The sequence below is a fragment of the Capra hircus genome, chromosome 1 (genome assembly GCF_001704415.2).
Source record: "Capra hircus breed San Clemente chromosome 1, ASM170441v1, whole genome shotgun sequence".
In the NCBI taxonomy this organism is placed as follows: domain Eukaryota; kingdom Metazoa; phylum Chordata; class Mammalia; order Artiodactyla; family Bovidae; genus Capra; species Capra hircus.
Window position 1 is genome coordinate 155,301,387 of NC_030808.1, and position 20,232 is coordinate 155,321,618.

The 20,232-nt window shown below is 41.8% G+C and overlaps 1 protein-coding gene across 4 annotated transcripts in view; it reads right to left on the minus strand.

Annotated features, from left to right (window-relative positions):
- Positions 1 to 20,232, minus strand: part of SATB1 (SATB homeobox 1) — a 102,018-nt gene that overhangs the window by 38,794 nt on the left and 42,992 nt on the right. For all 4 annotated transcript variants that reach the window (XM_018053211.1, XM_018053204.1, XM_018053197.1 and 1 more), the window contains 3 exons: positions 16,609 to 16,720; positions 13,182 to 13,636; positions 5,449 to 5,661 (listed from right to left, as the gene is read on the minus strand). In XM_018053211.1, the coding sequence (XP_017908700.1) occupies positions 5,449 to 5,661; positions 13,182 to 13,636; positions 16,609 to 16,720 (780 nt within the window). The remainder of the gene's footprint in view (positions 1 to 5,448; positions 5,662 to 13,181; positions 13,637 to 16,608; positions 16,721 to 20,232) is intronic.

The window sequence follows — 20,232 nt, forward strand, 5'->3', positions numbered from 1 at the left end:
AGCTATTAGAATTCTGGAATCACATTTTTTTCCCTAAACACAAGCTATTGCTTAAGGGGAACTGACTTGGACAGCTTTTCAAAAATATGAAAGCTGAAATTTTTTCCCCAGGTAAAAATGGAAACAAAAATCTTTTATACCTCACTCTACTAAGTACTATTTTAGCTTAGCACAAAAAAAATCTTCTTTAATCCTGGTTTAGCTTTTAATATTATATCACACATTAAAATTCATAAAGTAGTTCATTCCAGGCAAAACAAACTACTCTCTAGCTCTTCTCCGCAAATAGCGGAGGAGGTAAAAGAAAGGCCGTTGCTCTCTGAATAGCTTTTATCAAGGCAGCGCACACCGCTCCATCATTACAGAGGCGCCGGGAAGTAGCTAAGGAGGAGCCTTCTGCTGGTCCCCCTCCCGCGCGGGGGCAGGCTGCGGCACGAGGGCCTGCTTTTGACTTCACGCGAATCGTGCGGCAGAACACAAATGTCCCGTGAAGGTTTCTCTTTTTTTTTTTTTGCTCCTTTACACACTGCTGAATTCCTCTAGCCGTCCTAGGCATGTACGCCACGCGTGCTATACACAGAGTGGACGCTACCGGGGTCGCCCTTGGCACCGGGGAAGCGCCTGTGAGCACACACCGCACACGTGCGCGAGGGTGAGCACACACACACACGTGCGCGAGGGTGAGCACACACACAAGTCGAAGTCTGCTGCAGCTCTAATAATAATTATGATAATGAGAGAAACCGACCTTAGCTGTCTGTTATAAGCTGGGCACTGGGTTAAGGTACATTCACCTGCATAAGAGCCCTGAGTAGCTTAATATTAATGTTCTATTACTGCTCTGTTTTTAAATTGAGAAAACTAACAGAGGTTAAGTCATCTGCCCACGGGGCAAGGCTGAGGACTGAACTTGGGTCTAACAGCAATGCTCATCTTAGAAAACACCGCAGTACACTCGAGGGGTCATTACATAGGACTTCTTTATTTGGAAAAATTCTTACTTTTTAAGACATAATGCACCTGCTTTTTGGTGGCCCTTTGCTAAATCTAGCTCATGAATGTCTAATTTTTAGTAGCAAATGCTTTTATCATTAGTTTAAAAAATCCAATCTAAATTTATTTTTCAAGTTAGGCAAACTATAAATGTTTCCTTAGTAATGTTATGTAAGACGTGTGCTATTTTGAGGAATTCCTATTGGTGACAGAAAATAGCCTCCATTTTCAAATCTGTATATATTAACACTGTTTGGAGTATCACGGCTCTATCCTTTTCTGCTTCCTTTTGTAGAAACAATATTGGTTATTTTCCAAATATGGACTTTTCAAAAGTCCTCTAGCTTTTAAAAGATGACTATTAAGGAGAAGTATTTTCCAAGCACATATGTAATCTTAACATAAAACTGGTCAAGCGATTCATAATAAAACTTTTATCAAGTGTGAAGTTCCTGCCCATAACTAATGTTTTATTATATTATAGAAGAATTTGTTGAAAAGAGACAGGAGGGTAAAGCTACCAGATTAAGTTAATTATACTGTATATTGCATCTATCAACTTTGTACATCTTCTAAAACATCACTATAAAATATCACATCTTACTTCAGAAGAAACCAAAGAATTCCTTAAAGATATGTTAAAAAAAAATAGGAAAAGTAATTATATAATTTAAGTAAAAGTTAAAACTTGATAATTATAGGCTTTTGAACAGTCCTTAGGAAGACAGCAAATGCTAATTTAACTTCAAACGTCACATATCTTAAAACATACAAGTAAATCCATAGTAAGTGCACATCTAAACAGAAACCCCTAACTTAAAATGGCTATGTTTGGTGGAATAGACAACCCCCAGAAAGTAATAGTTAATTACCACTAATAAAATTAATTTGCCAAGTGATAGAAAAGAAACCTCTCAGATCAGGGGGCTTTGGAGGGACTGGTGTCTCCCAGACATCCCTTCTGTCAAAGCGACTCTTTCCTCTACAATCTCAGAAACGCCCACTGCCCCAGCGTCTTCCAAAGCAGATCCTCTGTCAAACGGTCAATTTCATCAGGACACCGTTCTCATCTGTGTTCTTGTTTCTTAGCTGGTAACACAGATTCTCATCCTCTCTGACAAACAGAGTCTCCAAGTTCCATCTTCTCCTTTCTAATCTATGTTCTCAGGACGTGGCTTGAGGTAGGGGCAAGAACAGCACACTGACCAGAGGATTTGAGAACAAAGTCTGTGACTTTTCCCATCTTTCTCCCACCAAAAGGTTGGTACGAGAATTCCAGGAATCCATGTACATGAAGGCGCTCAGAAAACCGTGAATCAGATATCCTTTTTATGGGGGGTGGGGGGGAGGTGGACCACTTTTAAAGTCTTCACTGAACATGTTACAATATCGCTTCTGTTTCATGCTTCGGTTTTTCTGACCACACGGCAAGCGGGATCATCTTAGCTCCCAGACCAGGGATCAAATCCGTACCCTATGCATCGGAAGGCCAAGTCTTAACCACTGGACTGCTATGGAAGTCCCACGGTCTCTGCATTTCTCGAATTAGAACACATACACTGTGAAAATATACTTTCAACAAAGCTCCTGGCGTGGCTACCTCTCTGAAGTCTGACAGACAGGGGTGCACAGGGCCATCTCACCAAGACGAGGCCAGCCAGGAGCCTCTGCAGGTGGTCCATGCCTTCCCCAGGGGAGGCTCTCCTGGGAGTGAAGCCTGGGGCCTGGGGAAGCCCCTTCTTGCAGATGATTAGAATCCGAGCACCTCCAAGGGTTAGGGCCTCGGTCTGGTACAAGCCAGGAACTTCCAGTCATCCCCTATATGACCTACATTCCCCAGGGAAGGAGCTGGAAGAGGCTCCATTCTCTCGTCAGGGGCCCTAGGTCTCTGTGAGCCACAAGGGACCTCTGTCTGCAACAGGCAGTTCTTTAGAAACAAAGCCTGTCCGCGTCCAGTGCAAGCCAAAGACCTGTCTCAGAACAGCTTTCGAGCATCTTCACTTGGGGGAAGAAACGCACAGTGATCTCATACAGACTCCTCTCTGGCAAAACACAAAACGTAAAGAGACAGAATTCTGCTGTCCTTTTCTGATCTGTGGTTTCATCCTTCCCTCCCATTTTAGTCATTCGTAAATAAGGACACGAAAGCCTCCCATGTGGTACTGGTAAGCACTGCATTTCAGCTGCTCCAAGACAGTACTAACTCAACCGCTCTATCACCTGTTTTTCTAAATCCAAAGTTCTCATTCTACACTGACAATACACTTCATACACTGAAAATTCCCCCAAATCTAATTCATTGCATCACTGCCGAAGGGTAAGGGTGAACACACTGGCTGCGAGGTCTGGTATGATAAAATCAGGGAGTGAACAGGGACGCTCAATGAGGTACCATCCAGTGAAACACGTAAGCTGCCTTGAAGATTTATACGAAGCAGGGAAATAAAGTTATTCACACATATCAGAATCATTTCAGAGTTTTGTTAGATGGACAATACTATTGTGCAAATAAAAACTTTTTTCTTTGAAAGATCTTCATTAAGACTCTTCTGTATCCAAGTACATTCATCACGGGCTAAATATCCAGGCTAACAGGCCTAGTCTCAACTCCTCTTGAGAACTAGCACATCAGCTGAGGGTGGCTCAACCAGTTCATCAGCAATTCAGGACAAAATAAATCATAGTTTCTAGCCCAACCTCTCATCAGAGATAGTCTCTAGATATACATATAGGCAAGCAACCTGAGTATCTTATAAGTATACCAAAATAAGTATCACAATTAAGAATTAATCTTACTTTGGCTAAAGAAAACAGTTGATGAATAAGGAGAGCAGACTCACATTTGAAAAGCAAATAAAGGCATTAAAATCCTAGAAAACAAACGCTCTATTAGGGAACTACTAAGCCAAATATTTGAACAGATTTAAAAAAAAAAAAGAAGAAAGAAACTCAACAATTAAATTCGCACTGGTCTTAAATAAGTCCTTCTTTTTGCTAGTATTGCAGATTAAGTGATAAGAACAATAACTGCCCAGAGGCCTTCCAATGATGACTGCAGCAGCGAAATTAGCGATGGTACATAAATTAACTCTGAACTGAGTGTTCAATCAAGTCCAAAGGAGAGCAGTTTTTGTTTAACCGCTCTTACAAACGTCATGTATGTCTATAAAGAGTTCCTCGCTCTTATTTGTAAGGCGTATCTTAGAGAAGCCTTACAGATCAAATTCAATACGTGTCTATGCAGGAGATGGGTACACATGAGTGTATATGGGAGCCGTGCTCTTCTGCTGGAGACACACGTCTTTCCTACTCACAATTACAGCAACGCCTTCTTACTCTGCTCTGACAGACATCAGGACCAAATTGATTTTCACTGAATAAAATGGAGAAATTGGACTTTTGTGATGTTTCTAAAAAGCAATCATTTCAGAACATCACAATATGCAGCTTAAGACCCTCCACAAGTGGCTGTACATTCTATTTCTCATTTATGGAGTTTCTGTGGCAGTTTCATCTCTAGTGTTGAATGAACTTTATTTCTATACTTGGAAATGAATGGCTATTTTTTACTATGGAAGAAATTAACATTAAGAGACAATTTCGTTACGACATTATGTTACATAAGTACTTTAAATTAGTATTCTATATTCACTTTTTGTCATTTTAGCTGACCTTATTTTTAAGAACTGCACAAAACACAAATTAAATGTGTAAGAAATACACTTCCTTGAAGATTTTAAGTCTAATCCACTCTCATGCTTATATCTAATAGTTTATGCTGAAATTAACTTCTTGAATTTTTATAATAGTTATAAGGCCACCTTTTAAACTTGATTTAAAAAATAATCAAGGAAGCTGACTTTTCTAAGAAATGCAAAAATGTGGAAAATAGAGAATGTGCCCATTTCTGGGTATATGGATGGAATTCCTTATCAGTCCATTTAAAGCTGCCTTTAAGGATTGTATTAAACTTAATTATGAAAGATTACAAACGAGATGATGTGTAATTAGTACCAGCTGCAGTTCGTATTGGAAAGCATAAATACAAATGGATTTATTTATTTATTTTTATTTATTTACTATTCAAATGGTGGTTCTAAAACCGGTAGGGATAAAATGGACTTCATTACATTTTCCTATTGAGTTTAAAACACATTTTTACTTCATAGTAGTAGGGCCAAATATCTCATTTGAAGGTCACTTTTCACCCCCAAAATGAAGCAATGGAAAGTGATTTTTTCCCATCTAATTAGTAGCTTATTGTATTTAAACCAGAGTTAGTGAGTTCAGACTAAATTCTCCTCAAGCAACTATGAATTACTGCTCCTCAAAAAATCTCCCTAAGCATCTATCTTTCTATTTTTTTTTATTGAGAGTCTTCCTTAGCGTTTGTTTTTTTTTTTTTTTTAACAAAACCTGACAGCAGCAAAGGATGAGGAGGAAAAGGAGCCTCACCTGGGGAGGGCGGCTGGGCGGTGTGCTTATCAGGGGGGCAGGGCCCATCGCTGAGGCCGCATTCAGGCTCCTCTCCCTTTCATCCTGGTAAATTCGATCTCTCTCAGCTTCCGGTAACTGCAAGAAATTCTGCATAGCCCGAAGGTTTACCAGCAAAGACTGGGACGCAGTCTTGGGATCCTCTTCCTTTCGGAGGATTTCTGAAAGCAAGCCCTGCGGGGAATGAACGGCACAGGGTGAGCGGGTCCCTGCCGGTCCGTGGGGATGCCTGCCTTTCCGTCTCCACTCTGCTCGGAAAATGAACAGTCAGAAGCATCAATTCTACATAGGAATATATTAGTTACAATTGAAGTGGTGGAGAAGAGAGCCTCAATTGTGTTCTTAATTTTATTAAGCGTCTGCTTTACACATAACATAAACTGCAACTGCCTAATTGGTCTCCTTCCTTTGAGCAGCTTAACTTGCCATGAAATCTTTCACAGAGTGAGGACTGAGGCAAGTTAGGAATAAATGAAATGCTCGTAATACGCCAGCACTGAACTGTGCAGTTCCCAAGCTGCCTACACAAAGGCAGCAGAGTGCCAACAGCCCAACACACAAGGACCCAAAGGCACCGCGAGAGAAGCAGGGTCACAGAGGAAAGACTCGAAAGCGAATCCCAAGGTGCTAGGGAAGAGCATCGCTAAGCCATCACCTAAGATGGACACGAGGTGTTCAGAGGCGAGAATTTACGGTATTCCTTGTGGAGTCGATGACAAGTGATTCTATTTACCCTTAAGGAGACTATCCTGACAACCCCCAAGCCTGCTATACACCACCCAGGAACAGGCTGAAATTCTGAACTTCACAAACCACCCTTTACATGAGATACGTAACCCCTTTTCCACGTTGCAAAATACCATCGCAGTACGCCATGAAAAAGAATATTATCGAATTCTGTAATAATCCCATTTCTTGAGGAATAGTCTTATCAGTGCTAGAAGAAATGCACAAACCATTATAGTCAACGCCTCTCAGGTGCTCCTCCCAAATAACAGAGCATTGTCAACTACTTAATTTTTGGAAGAATGTTTTCAAGTGGGTGGTTTTCCACAATGCTCTTTAAGGGAGTATATGAAATACAAGGATTAGAAACATTTCCTGCCCATTTGGTAAGGGCTGAGTAGCCCTCACCTCTTCAATCTTCTACATGAAATAATGCGTGGAATGCCAAGTCATGCTTGCTTCCTACATTTCAGTTTATCACAATATGGCTCAGGATAAAATGTTGTCAAGACCTCTTTATAATTTGCAAATTTCACTTTCTGATAACCCTAAAAAAATGACGATGGGGTACATTTGGGGCAGGGAGGTCAAGTGTCAAAACAACCAAGCCCCAGGGTTAAACACTGGGGTTTTTTCATGGTTTTCCTCGAAGCACAAATCTGGTTTTGCTCCCAGTTCCTCAGGGCTAATGTGGCCTACTGCCTCAAGATAACAGTTGGGAACATACAATATAAAAGCGGTGTCCACTTTAAAACTGATCTGGAGACTGCTGTTAAAAAGGACCTCTAACAGGCTCAGAGGGCTCAGGAGTTCATTCTGCTTTCTCACTTGGTCCACACAAGGGAAGCCAGCTTCACCCTAAGAAAGGTGCCTGAAGGATGAAGGGTGTCTGTCCTTTCATTCATGATACTGACAGGTAATGTTGCAACTGTGTTTACACAAAAGCAAAACATCCAGCCAATTTAACTAAAACCTAGTCCAACAGGCAGTCAATCACCCAGCTATTTAATCTGCACAAGACCAACTAATTAGATTGACTGGGTTTTTGATATGTCATGTTGAAACCAAAAAAATGCAGGTCTCAGAAACAAGCTTGAAAATAGGTGTTTTTTTTACAAAAAGCCCCTGCTCTCCAATCTTGCCCACCAAATGGGGATTAAAAATTGTTAAGATATTAAAAGATGTCCTTGGCAAAGCAGTCTATCTTAACCATAGGGAAAGAGATATTAACATATAGTACATATAAATACAATGTTATAAATTCCTCAAGTAGAATAATCTAATACCCTTTAATATTATCTCAGAACAATGCCTGCCACATGTTTGAAAACATTTATTAAATGGATTATGTGTATTTGGAGCATAAAAGGAAAAAAATTACAAACAGGTGACAGAAACTTAAGAACAAGTTATGCTCCCCATGGGAAAATTCTAATGGTAATTATCAATTTACTCAAAGTAAGCCTTCAGTGAAAAGTTATGTGGCACTCTGTAAGATGTTTATATGCAGTAACCGTTCAGTAATTTAAGAAAATTTTGTGGCAACATGGATAGACCTAGAAATCATACTAAGTGAAGTCAGACAAAGCTAACATTGCATAATACCGCTTATATGTGGGATCTAAAGCGTGACAGAAAGGAGCTCAGTTACAAAGCAGAAACAGACTCAGAGACGCAGAAAACAAACTTACGGTTCCCAAAGAGGAAGGGGGAAGGGGCAAGTTAGGAGACGGATTCATGCACATACATCGCCATAGATAAACAGCATCTACGTAAATAAACTATGCAGACATGTAAGCAAGGACCCAGTGCACAGCGTAGGGAACGACACTCAACAGCTGATAGTAAGGGAAGAGAATCTGAGCAAGAGCATCCTCACACATGCATGTGCACACACACACATATAGAAACTCAATCACTGCGCTGCACGTCTAAACCAACACAGCGTCATAAACCAACCGCAGCTCAGAAAACAATGGTAGATCAAAAGAGATCCTGTGAACATTTAGGATGCTATTACATTTGGGAAATCTGAAATTAGATATTCAGGGATCTCAACAAAATATCCTTTCTTTCCACTAGAGAACCACGGTGAGAAAACCAACACGGGAAAAAAATACAGAACAATATCAAGTCTTGTTAACACGAGGCTGGAGTCATTCCTGTATAGCTTAAAGTAACAGCAGGTCACTTGGGAGAGGATTTAGAAATTTCTCTAACCACATTTTGAGGTTGGCATGATGTCTCACTTGAGCATACAAAGCGTTTTCGGGGCAAAGCATTTTATTTTCACTTCATTATTCTAACAAGAGCAAGTGCGGGTTTTCTGCTGGGATGTGTTGGGAGGGTCTAGACTGAGGTCTCAAATCCTGGGAGATTCCAAGAGTTCTAAGCAGCCAGTGTAGACGGTCTCAGGTGTTTTAAGAAACCTTCAGGGTTTTTTTTTTTTTTTTTCCTGTTTTTTTGGCCCAGGCTTTCAATGAGGGGAGTGCCCCCTGGTGGAAATGCTTGAAAATATTATTAGAAAATGTTTTGATTAGAATGTGTTAATTACTTTCCAAAAAATGACGTCACTTGAGAAAATTCTGGACGCAAAATGAGTGCCATGAGAATTACGATTTGGGAATGTACGTTTGGGTCCTATTCAGGCTGCTGTGACTTGAGCAGCTGCATTTATGAATTCAAGATGTATATGGTTTTGCTTCCTGTTTCTCATGGTTGAAAATCTAGCTCAGATTGTCACACCAGGTCAAGATCATTTGTAGTAATCCCCCATGGTGGAGAGTAAGAAAGATCTCTTATCAAAACTCTTCTTCACGCTAAAAATGCAGCATCTCACGGTCATCCTGTACCATGCTTTCCATTGCTGACTAAAATACATCAATATTGTGCCCTACAGGTGCTCAATAAATTTGTTGAACAAAATTAAAATCATCAGTCATTCGCGTTTCCGAAAAGAACCTGGATTTTGTATGTTATACGGAGAGTTCCCAGCACCTCGTGGTGTCAATTTCATGGGAAATGAGAAGCTGCTTCTCATTGTACTTTGTGTCGTCAAATCGTTCACCGTGTGCTCTGTACGTGAAAACGTGAAACTATTCTGCGTCGTCATTCCGCGACAGTTGTGAGAATTCTAATGTTTCCAATTAAAGAGTGAACTTGCTGATGAATTCCTAAACCTTTTTTTATGTTCCAGAAAGAGTTTACAAGTAAAATTCATTAGTAATTGGAAAAGAAAGAAAAACCTTCAATAAATACTATCAGTACTTCCAAAAGCTAATTATGAATTCTTGAAAACAGCAGATAAGCGAAAGAGACTGCCAATCTGAACAAAGGCCTGTCTGGCCTCCTGTTCGTCTCCTCTTTGAACATAATCACTGATTCAAATAGATTTTTATCAGCTTCATGGAACTTCAAAGCCCTCAGAAGAAAAATAGGATTTGATGAAATCGCCTCCTAAAAATAAAACATGCAGCATATTCTTCAGGGCTACCTGCCTTTGCTGTTTGGTGAATTTTTAATCACGTGTCCAGGTGAAAGACGACTTTCAAGCTCCACCTACTACCCTGGACTCAGGCCAAGCAAGTTATAAGCAGACACATTTATCTCTGCCGTTTGGGAGGCCAAACCAGAGCTGTCAGGTTGGGGTAATAGCACCTTTTTACCTTTTATTCAATAGTGATATGGAGAGTGGACTTTTCTTAAATTACACTGCGAAGAATTATAGGAACACAGTAGCAATTTCTGTTATACTTAAGCAGGCAAATTTCTCTCTACCACATAATTTACAGGACTCAAATTCAATAAAACATTGCATGATGGTCCATTACTGTTATCAGTTTTGAATAATCCATCTTCATTCTTTATTTTACTGGAAAACAAAGCGTGCCAAAGACAAGCGGAGGGGGTTAGAAAAAAAGCCACTGGATGGGATCAGAGTTAACTCTGGGTTAAATTTTTTAAAAAGGGAGGAGGCACATATTATTTCCTTCTATAATGACCTTTAAATAGCAATAATACAGAGAAGTGAATTGAAATGTATAAGTCTAGAAGCTTCAGCAATTAATTTTAGCCATGGGTTTCCATTAAAAAGACATCAAGTAGGCATAACTGAATGAATGGCAGATGCTAAGAGCTGGTATCTTCAGTAGCAATTAAAGAACATATGCCCCTCAATTCAGAAGGTAGAGAAGTCCTCAAAACAAGGAATTATATCAATTTCATCACAAACTTTCAGAAAAGGTAGACTTTTTAAAACCTTTTAGTTTTTAGACCTTTTAAAAAAAGTGATACATGAACATCTTAAGAAACCCAATTAATATGATGAGAAAATTCTCCAAAGAAGAGTTAAAACAAGAGATCCAGGGTTTTAGAGTTGTACAGAGCTGTCAATGGCTAAAACAGGCTCAGCTCACAATACCACAATCTATTATACGAATGTTTTCAGGTACTGTTTACAGGGGGCCAGCGTCTTCATCCGATCACGTCACAGAACTCTGCATCTGTATGTACACATTTGACATTAATTCTTCTTAAACCTGGAGCTGGAACTGCACATTGTAAGGAGCGCACACAGACGTGCGCGTGGTTTAACTCTGCAGAGCCCCTGCTCTATACATATGCATTAGCATGCGTATTTTCGTCCTCCACACGCACGACATACACTCTCACGCTGCACCTGCTTTTATTGAAATGCATACACTTTGAAATAAACACTACACACACGCATACGAATGTATAATTATTAAAATAAATGCAGCTGCGTGTGTGCGCGTGCGTGAGTGTGGCGTTTCAGTATGACCACCAAAAAGACACGCATGCTTGCATGCTCTAAAGCGAATTCCCCAAAAGTGGATCCTTAAATACACATTAAAAAATTACTCTCATTGAAATCAGACAGCTACAAACACGGCCAACCTCCATTTCGAAAAAGGAATCCCAATTAGCAACATAAAGGTTTAAAACCAAACCCCTCTGTCACTGGGGGCTCCAGACAATTTTTCAGTAATGACTGTTTCTCAACTGGCTATTATTAATAGAGATGGGTATCAAGCGGCACCCAGACTTCACTCCCCTCTCTCCCTCAAAAACATTAAGTCACTGTTTTTGATGATAACCACAGAAATAACTATCTTTTTGGAGAGACTGACAGGGTATAAAAAAGGGAGAACTCTGCCTTTTTCCCAGTATCAAATCCTACTGATATCTATGGAATCTGTCCACGTGAAAACCCAAGAAGAACAAATGGTCACTCTCCAGGGTGATGCCTGCCTGGGACATGAGAGCCCCAAAGATGAAAAAAATGCCCCAATGGGAGTGACCTAACCCTTCTCTCCTTTAGCTGGACACTCTTTACCATATAAAACGTACTTTCCTCAGTCCTGTAAGAAATAACAACTTGCTCAACTTCCAAAATTCACTCTCAGTGAATCTGTGAGTCGTCTGTGTCCATGTCAATGTTATCTTTGTGGGCATTCAATTCAGTTCAACAAGCATCTTACTGAACTTTTATGCAGAGACCTGCCTGCTTCTTTGCCCAGGACTGAGAACCGCGGGTAGTCAGCTGCTGTTTACAAAAGTACTGATGCTGCCAGAAACGGGAGCATCGAGAAGGCTGACTTGATTCTTTCGTCTGTTCACTTTATTTCTCTAAAATAACGACCCTGCAACTGAATAAGGGTGTCAGATTAAATGTACCAGCTAATAATGAATATACTTTTAAGTTAAAGATATAAAACTAGGCAAGCGCGTACAATTTTGCAACCTGAGAAAAAACTTTTGAACCATCCCCTTAAACACAGACAAGTGATGTACAAAAAAAAGTTAAAGAACCCCAAAACAAACACTCAGTTAAAGGTTCTGTAAGGCCTCCTAACTTTCAATCCAATGAAGGCAAGCCAAAAATAAGTCACAGCTGGGATTCTCCTAGGTATGGAAACTCTGCCAGCAAGGAATTAATACTAGATATTTTTGTACCAGGATTTTATTCTTATAATCATGTAATAAAATAACCTAAATATGAAAGGAAAGTATGAGTCAGGCTTAAAAAGAAAAAACTGACAAGAGAAGTTAACAGTGGCAAAACAGGAAAGTTAAAAGACATCATGTCCTCACCGATAATCAGTTACACACTCTTCTGGGTTATTTTTTTTGGGGGGGGCGGGTGTCTGTGGGTGCCTGGGCCAGAAATAAACACCATATATATTGTACTAACTGACAAAAAAAAGGAAAAAAAAAATCCTCTCATGCACTCTTTGTTTAGGGCTTTTCAACAGTGTTTATCTTAGGCCTTCCCCTGGATCACCCTTCTCCAAGTCCTAAGTATCCTCCCTGCTGATAGTATCTTCACAGGAATTTGCCCAGGAGGACAAAGGCGTGAACACTAGGGGTGTACACAAAACTCTGCGAGAAGTCTCAAACAAGGCTTCCAAGGGCAAGCCTACCCACTCCAGCGCCTGTTTTATAAACAGTTTTACTGAAACACCATACCCACATCCATGCATTTACTTCTATGGGTACTATGCCCTCAAAACCTAAAATGTTTACTGTATGTCACGTTACAGAGAAGGTCTGGCTGATCCCTGGTCTAGGAAAGGAAGCTAGTCGGCTAGAAGCCTGGAGTCCTACCAGTGGCCTTGGCCAAGTCCTGAAACCTCTCTCCCTCGGCTATGAACACTCTCTGTTTCCGTTAGGTAAAAGCATAGGTAACGGCAGCTTGAAATATTTTTGACATTTGCTCTTTCAAGGCCCCTGATTCAGGATCCATCTGTACACAGCCTTCTCTTGGTAGCAGAGGTTTCTGCGGAGGAGAGAAGCGCTTAAACGTAGGCACCCCCAGGAACAGATCATATGGAGAGCAGGAGACGATGTTAACACTGCACACAGCACAAGAATAAAGGTTAGCACAGCCAGGGTGGAAGGGGAAGAGCGAGACAGAGAAGAACCACGTTCAAATGAACAGGACTGACCTGAGTTCTGTTAAAAGCCACACGTGCAAATACTGCCTGGGAGATTCCTGCCCGTTTCAGTTCATCACGTACCCACTGGTAGATTTCGGAAGACACCTCTGTGTTGGTGGAAACCTGCTGCTCCAAAGGTTTGTTCATAGACCTGCTGACGGGGGGAGGGTGGTTCAAGTACTGTTGGTTTAAGGACTGCTGGGCTAGAAGTCTATTCACGGCGTACTGCTGGTTCAGCAGCTGGGCCATCACCAGCTGCTGGTTGACCAGCTGAGGGCTGATGGGCGTCGACACCAGCCCAGGGTGCAGGTTGGGCAGCGGCGTCCGCACAGAGGGCTGGCTGCCGTGGGACAGCTGGGCCGGCGAGGGGGGCTGCTCCGCCGTGCTCCCCGGGGCGGGCTGCTGGCCGAAGCTGACGTGGTTGGCACCCTGCTGGGACAGCTCCGACAGACTATCCATTTCCACTGCAGCGGGCGAGAGGGAAAACCACGTTAGCCAATGATGCTCTGCACCGCTGAGGAGCTCCGAGCTTTCCCTAAGGACAGAGAGGCATGGGGCACTGAAGGTCCAGGAAACCAGGACATCTCAGGACAGAACCCAGCCGGCTGTGAGGCTACCTTCCTTTTCTGCACCCGGCCACCGACTCTGAAACGGGGAAAACACTTTCTAATGCTGTGATGTGGTTTAGATTTAAGGCCCCAAATCAATTATTTTCACATTCTATGTGACTAGTTTTGGGGTCAAATTATTATTCACTATTACTTCTGATCCCACAAAGGCTTATAAAAGTAACATTTATTTTGAAAACAGCTTCTAGGGAAATTCCTGTGAATCTAGTAGTTAGGAATTGGTCCTGTCACTGCCGAGAGCCTGGGTTCAATCCCTGGTCAGGGAACTAAGATCCCACAAGCCAGGTGGTACAGATGCCCACCAAAAAAAATTCTAGAAAAACCCTAGTTGCTTAGTGGTGACTAGAAAGAGTGAAACTAAGAAAACATATGCAGTTGTAGAAAAAAAGAAATATCCATAGAGCGACCCCATGGACTATAGCCCGCCTGGCTCCTCTGCCTATGGCATTTTCTAAGCAAGAATACTGGAGTGATTTGCCATTTCCTCCCCCAGGGGACCTTTCTGACCCAGGGATCAAGCCTCAGCCTCTTGTGTCTCCTGCATTGGCAGGTGGATTCTTTACCACTACCTCCCTGGGAAGCCCTATATACATGTATTTACAACGAAAAAATACTTGGAGATACATAGATTAGACTCCCTGGTGGCTCAGCTGGTAAAGAATCCACCTGCAAAGTGGATTCTACCCCTGGGTTCTACCCCAGGGCTGGGAAAATGCCTTGGAGGAGGGAAAGGTTACCCACCCCAGTATCCTGGCCTAGAGAATTCCATGGACTGTATAGTCCATGGGGTTGCAAAGAATCAGACACGACTGAGTGACTTTCACTTCACTTCACACATACAAAAACTGTTACCACTCCAAGAAAAAGGTTTGAAAGAAAAATGGTCTAAATATTACTTATGTTCAATTTTAAACCAGTTGTGACTTTAAAAAAGTAATCTATATAATCAATAAAAGGTCATAATGATAAGTAATGATAACTGAGTTCAGACTGAACCCTGGGCTGAGTATTTTACACGTCCTGTTTCAATGAACTATAGCTCTCAAGTTAGGTGGCACGGAGAGCCGCAACCACTACTTAGAATGAAGCAACCGATTTATCATACTGCAAGCCAGTACACCCAGAGTTGCTAAAATCCAAATGCTTCCTGAAGAAGCTATGGCCATCACCAGATGCTAATGACAATCTTTCAAGGGAGAGGCAGGGAGTCATCCCGGTACAAGGTGATGTCACCCTTTTGCAATTTATTACCACCCGCCCGGGATGAATGTTTCTCCCCTGGCTAGACACCTCATGTGGGCTGGCTGAGCGTGAGCAGTAAGCGAGTCAAATGCTTTGTGGCTACAAGGAAGAGACAGCTTTGATGCTCTCGAACTGAGAGCTGACGATGGTAGGTAAGCGAGTCCTAAATAGCACACCATGGGGATCCCCTGGGGCCCAGTGGTTAAGACTCCACACTTTCTCAGCCGTGGGTCTAGGTTCGATCCCCAAGCCATGCGGTGCAGCCAATAAATAAATAGTATACCATGCCTCCCATGTGTGGACTCCGGGTTGATTTTCATCATCATTTCTCTTTTTACTAAATATTCTGGCTTTATATTTAGAGGAACTTATCATATCGCTATAATCACTGATGTATGCAAAATATAACTAAGAACGGGGAAAGAAACTTCCATCTCTACCACTGCTATCAGCCCAAGTGGGCCATTCATAGGGAATAGTAATTCAAGCAATTATTCCCAAAAATGATGTATTGTCTTCATTACAGCTCTAAGCTATAAAAGGCAAAGAATCTGTTTTGGTAGATGGATGATTTTGCTTCAAATATTAAAAGCTAAAACAGGCTCAAAATTCAGGTTCTCCAGCCTCTTAAAATCTTAAGGAGAAGTTATTATTGCTGTTTTATTAAATCAATGCAATGGAAGTAAACAGAGATAGACTGAAAACATGACGTAACGCTATGCATATTAAACATCCCATTCCTGTATTATTTTAAAACATTTGGAAAGGACAAGTATGTGAAAGAAAATGTTAATAGAAATTAAAGCATTAACCTTAATCACAGGGTTTGCTTCTACAAACACTAACAGACTCAACAGGGGGAAAAACGTCACAATCTGAACCCTCAGGTACAACACACAACTCTTATCTGTCGCTTCACACTGCAGATAATTATAATGTGTTCCCTGAGTAACAAATATTGACCTAAAGTTACACGTTAAGATGGGAAGCCTGTTGTGTAGCGTTGAGGAACGATGCAACGGTTCTTGGGTGATGGACGGTCCAGAAGGCAGCAGACCCACCCAAGCCCTCATCCCGGGGGCTGGAGACAGCAGCTCCAGTCACTGCCCGATCTCCACTGCGGAGACTGTAGATACAGTTTAACGCCTTTAAACGTTGGGTGTAAAATCAGGCACTTTCCCTTCTTCTCCAACAAAACCAAGAAAAACAAACAAACAAAAAAAACCCATAAAAGCATGACTTATCTCTGGGAACCCACAGCCACTGCTCACTACTCCAGGCCTGGTTAGGCCTTCACTGAGATGTTAAAAAAAATGACAGCTCACCCCCCCTCGCCTCCATCTCCTGCATGTCTGACAACCAAGTCAGTTGGGCTGATTTAAACACAAACATTTATTGAATTTAATTATCTCATTATACTCAGACCCACTCCCCACCCTCCAAGAAGCAGTCTAAATCGACCTCTAATTGGGCAATCACAAGGCCTGGCTGCACACGTGACTTGGAAAAACCCCCACACGACACGCGGCGGTGCGGGGCCACCGCTGCGACGGCGCTCTGCTTACCCATCATATCTTTTGTCTTCTTGAAATGTTTGTACCACCTTCCAAATTCTTGGCATTTCGCTGCTGAGACATTTGCGTAGTAAGTGCTGTTCACGATGGAGGAGATCATGCTCTGCACGGAGAGGGGAGAGCGGTTGTAAAACACAGCGGCACGAGGCAGAACACGGTCACGATTTCAACTGTGCAAACTCGTTCTTGTTGTTTTTTTTTAATCCACGGAGGACCGATACGTTCTTGCTTCACACTTTAGCCTAAAGCTGCGACTTCTTCAAAGTCGTTAAGCAGATCATCAAACGCTTATTTCAGTAGAAAGCTGCAGCCCACTGAGACTGCTATAAAGCGATCACACCCACAGACTTTGCTCCAGCATGTATGGGAAACGTCATCTGTTCCTGGGCTGACAACTGTCCACCCATCCCAATAAATCCAAACACTTGGAGATGACTTTCTGATCGCAGTTCATAAATAAATGCCACTTTGTGGTCTGGTGCCTAAATCTCCATCCTTGCAAGTCCCAGGATGGCCCAGGGACCAGCATCATCTGTAAACTTACTAGCAATGCAGAAGGTTGGGCCCTAAGCTAGGCCAGGGCAATCAGCATCTACATTTTAATCAGATCCCCAGGAGGGTTGCATGCCCACTGAAGTTTGGGAAACGCCCCTTACACTGTTTACTCACAGTATTTGGGTTTCAATCACAGGTAAATTAACACTGTTCCAAGGCTGACTGACCACATTTAGGAAGAAACAAACTATTCACAAAGATCTTCTATCAGAAGAAAAAAAAGCATGCTGCCATCTTATTGCTAGCTTCATATAAAGTTTGGGTTTTGAATTTCAAACTAAGTGTAACATTTTTAAATCTATGCATTTCACGGTGGATTGTTTCTTGAGGACACCACAAACAAAGAAAACAGCCTATTCCGTCACTTCTCTTCATCCTGCATCTAACGAAAAGCTTGGAAAACAGAATCACCAGTTTAACACAGAAAAATGAAGACAGACGATGATTTTGACGTATGACTGGGTATGTTTTTTTCTTTTTTCTTTTTTAACTCATTTTCAACATGGAAAAGTACTTTCTTCCCTGCCAGTCTTGGTCCTGGTCATTTCAGGGACTTGGTCTACAACACTCATATTCTCTAGTAGTGGCTAAACCAATTTCTCCATTGAGCTGTAGGAATAATTCGACTCTGCAGCACCAATCTGTTCTTCTATGTGGCGAAACATGAAAACTTACCTTTCAGACTTCAGCTGGTCCATGACAAACAATTTACAGAAGGCAACTGTTTGGGAGGTGAGACACAACCAGAAAAGCCAGTTTGGGAACAAAAGTATCTTTTACACCATTACGTTCTTTAGGCTACTTCTAATGTAGAGCCCTTTTGGTTACCACTGATTCTCCTGACACCTCTCATCAGCGCTAATTTCCTAACATGCACACATTCTCGTAGCACGTAAATCTAGGGGATCTTTGAAGCACTTCCAGTGAAGGATAAGCTGGAGTTACATTATCGATGTAAAACACGGCTATTCTAAGAGCCACAATGACATTTTTTTTGACACTTTCTACTTGATAGTCATTTTCACATTTTATTTCTCTAAAAAGACATTTAATGTGCTCGTGATACTCTGCCATTAATTCAGACTAAGAGTGTCCCTCCGTCCAGGGTACAAAAAGATACTTAGCAAGGGTGCCAAAACCAGAGCCAGGAATCTGCCTGATCCAGTTAACAATCCATCAGCTTCAATCACACTTACTCTATTGTTAATGACGGATCAATAAAGTCAACGGTAATAAAACTACGGAGATGGCTGATGGACCGCAGTGATTCTGCAAACGGGCGAGAGCCCGTGTGCTTCTACTTTGGTCCAATTTTTAAAAAACTATTACTCTTCAATTTAGACATGCTGGGAGATTCTTAAATGTTAAGGTAATAGTACATGCAAATTTTGCATGTAGCTTATTCTTAATTTTTAGAAAGGTATGAAATACTGAAATTTTGCTGAGGTTTCTGACAAACAAGTCCAGGCTACTCGATTTTGTTGATAGTTCTGTGTGTGAGATTTGCTCTGGGCTGCACACCTACTATCTGACTGGCTGGTACTAGAGACAAGAAGTGTTTGTTAAGACACAGCCTTTGCCACAAGAAGCTTACCCTCAGTTAGGAAGAGACATGTACACAGATCATTTCCATTTAATGTGATTCAGTAGACCCACAGAGGATAATATATGGGGGGGGGGTGTGGAGAAAAATATATAATGTGTGGGGAAAAAGAAAAAAAAAATCTGAAATATTCTCATAAAAGTAGAGCCCATATGTAACAGTACTATGGAGCTCATTATTATCCATATGTGGAAAATAATATCCATATGTGCATGGTCATCAAAGCTTCCCCCTGCCCCCGTTTAACCCTAAATTGGTATGCGCTGTCCTTAAGTGACTTTCTGGATGCTTTCTACTCCGTCAAGCAATGCGTGCTCAGGGAAACTCTGATTAATGTAAATATTAGCCTAAGCGAGACATAAATCAAAAGGCTAATCCACAGGTTATGAAGCAGGCCAGAGCAACTTTCTAGATTCTCTTTCTGTGCTTTTAGGGGGCTGGGAAATAGCCTGTAATTCAGGTAACTTGGGGTCACCTCTATTTTTATTGGAACAATATGCAATGATCTGTACAACTAGATGCAGGCAGCCACTACATGAGACTTTTTTTTTTTCCTTGTGGTAAAGTCTCTATTGAAGGCTTAGGCATGGCATCTGACTAGGTCTATGAGTTCCAAGGTAGGGAAGAGAGACCTCAGAAAATTGTGAGGCACGTGGTATTTGAAAGATCACATTTAGCTGTGTATTTCAAATTTGGACATAAACACCTATTGCTTTGATAATACAAAGAACAGAGTCAAGATGATAATATTTTCCTACGGGGTGAGGCGGGAAAGAGGGCAGGCAGACAAAGAGCCACGTTTCTAAGGACAGAGGCTTGGGATGCTTCTGTCATTCACAAGGAGACCCTGATGCAGAAGGATCACTAACTGAAAAGATGGCTCACTGACTTGTGAGTCCATACAGGTCTGGGGCTCTGTATTTCTCTCCAGCCCAAACGCCTGGCACGAATTACATACACACGACACGTTCAGCTGGTAAAGAATCCACCTGCAATGCAGGAGACCTGGGTTCCATCCCTGGGTCGGGAAGATCCCCTGGAGAAGGGAAAGGCTACCCACTCCAGGATTCTGGCCTGGAGAATTCCATGCACTGTATAGTCTGTGGGGTCGCAAAGAGTCAGACACGACTGAGCGACTTTCACTTTGCACATGTTCGTTTGATGAAGCAGAATCAACTAAACCCACTTGCAAGTCCAAGGTGTGCTGAGTTAGTCAACAACTAGGACCATCCCCCATGCTTAACGGGAATGACAGCAGAAACCGCCTCATGGGTCTGCTCTGAGAATCCATTAATTCATTCTGCAAACAACTATGGAACCCCTACTATGTGTCTGCCCCTGGACTAGTTCGCTGGAAAAAGAGCTTGAAGAGGTGTTTGGACAGACAGTGAATAACATGATGAGTGTGGCGCGATCAGCACAGAGCCTGTAACACACCAAGCACGGGGTCAGGAGAA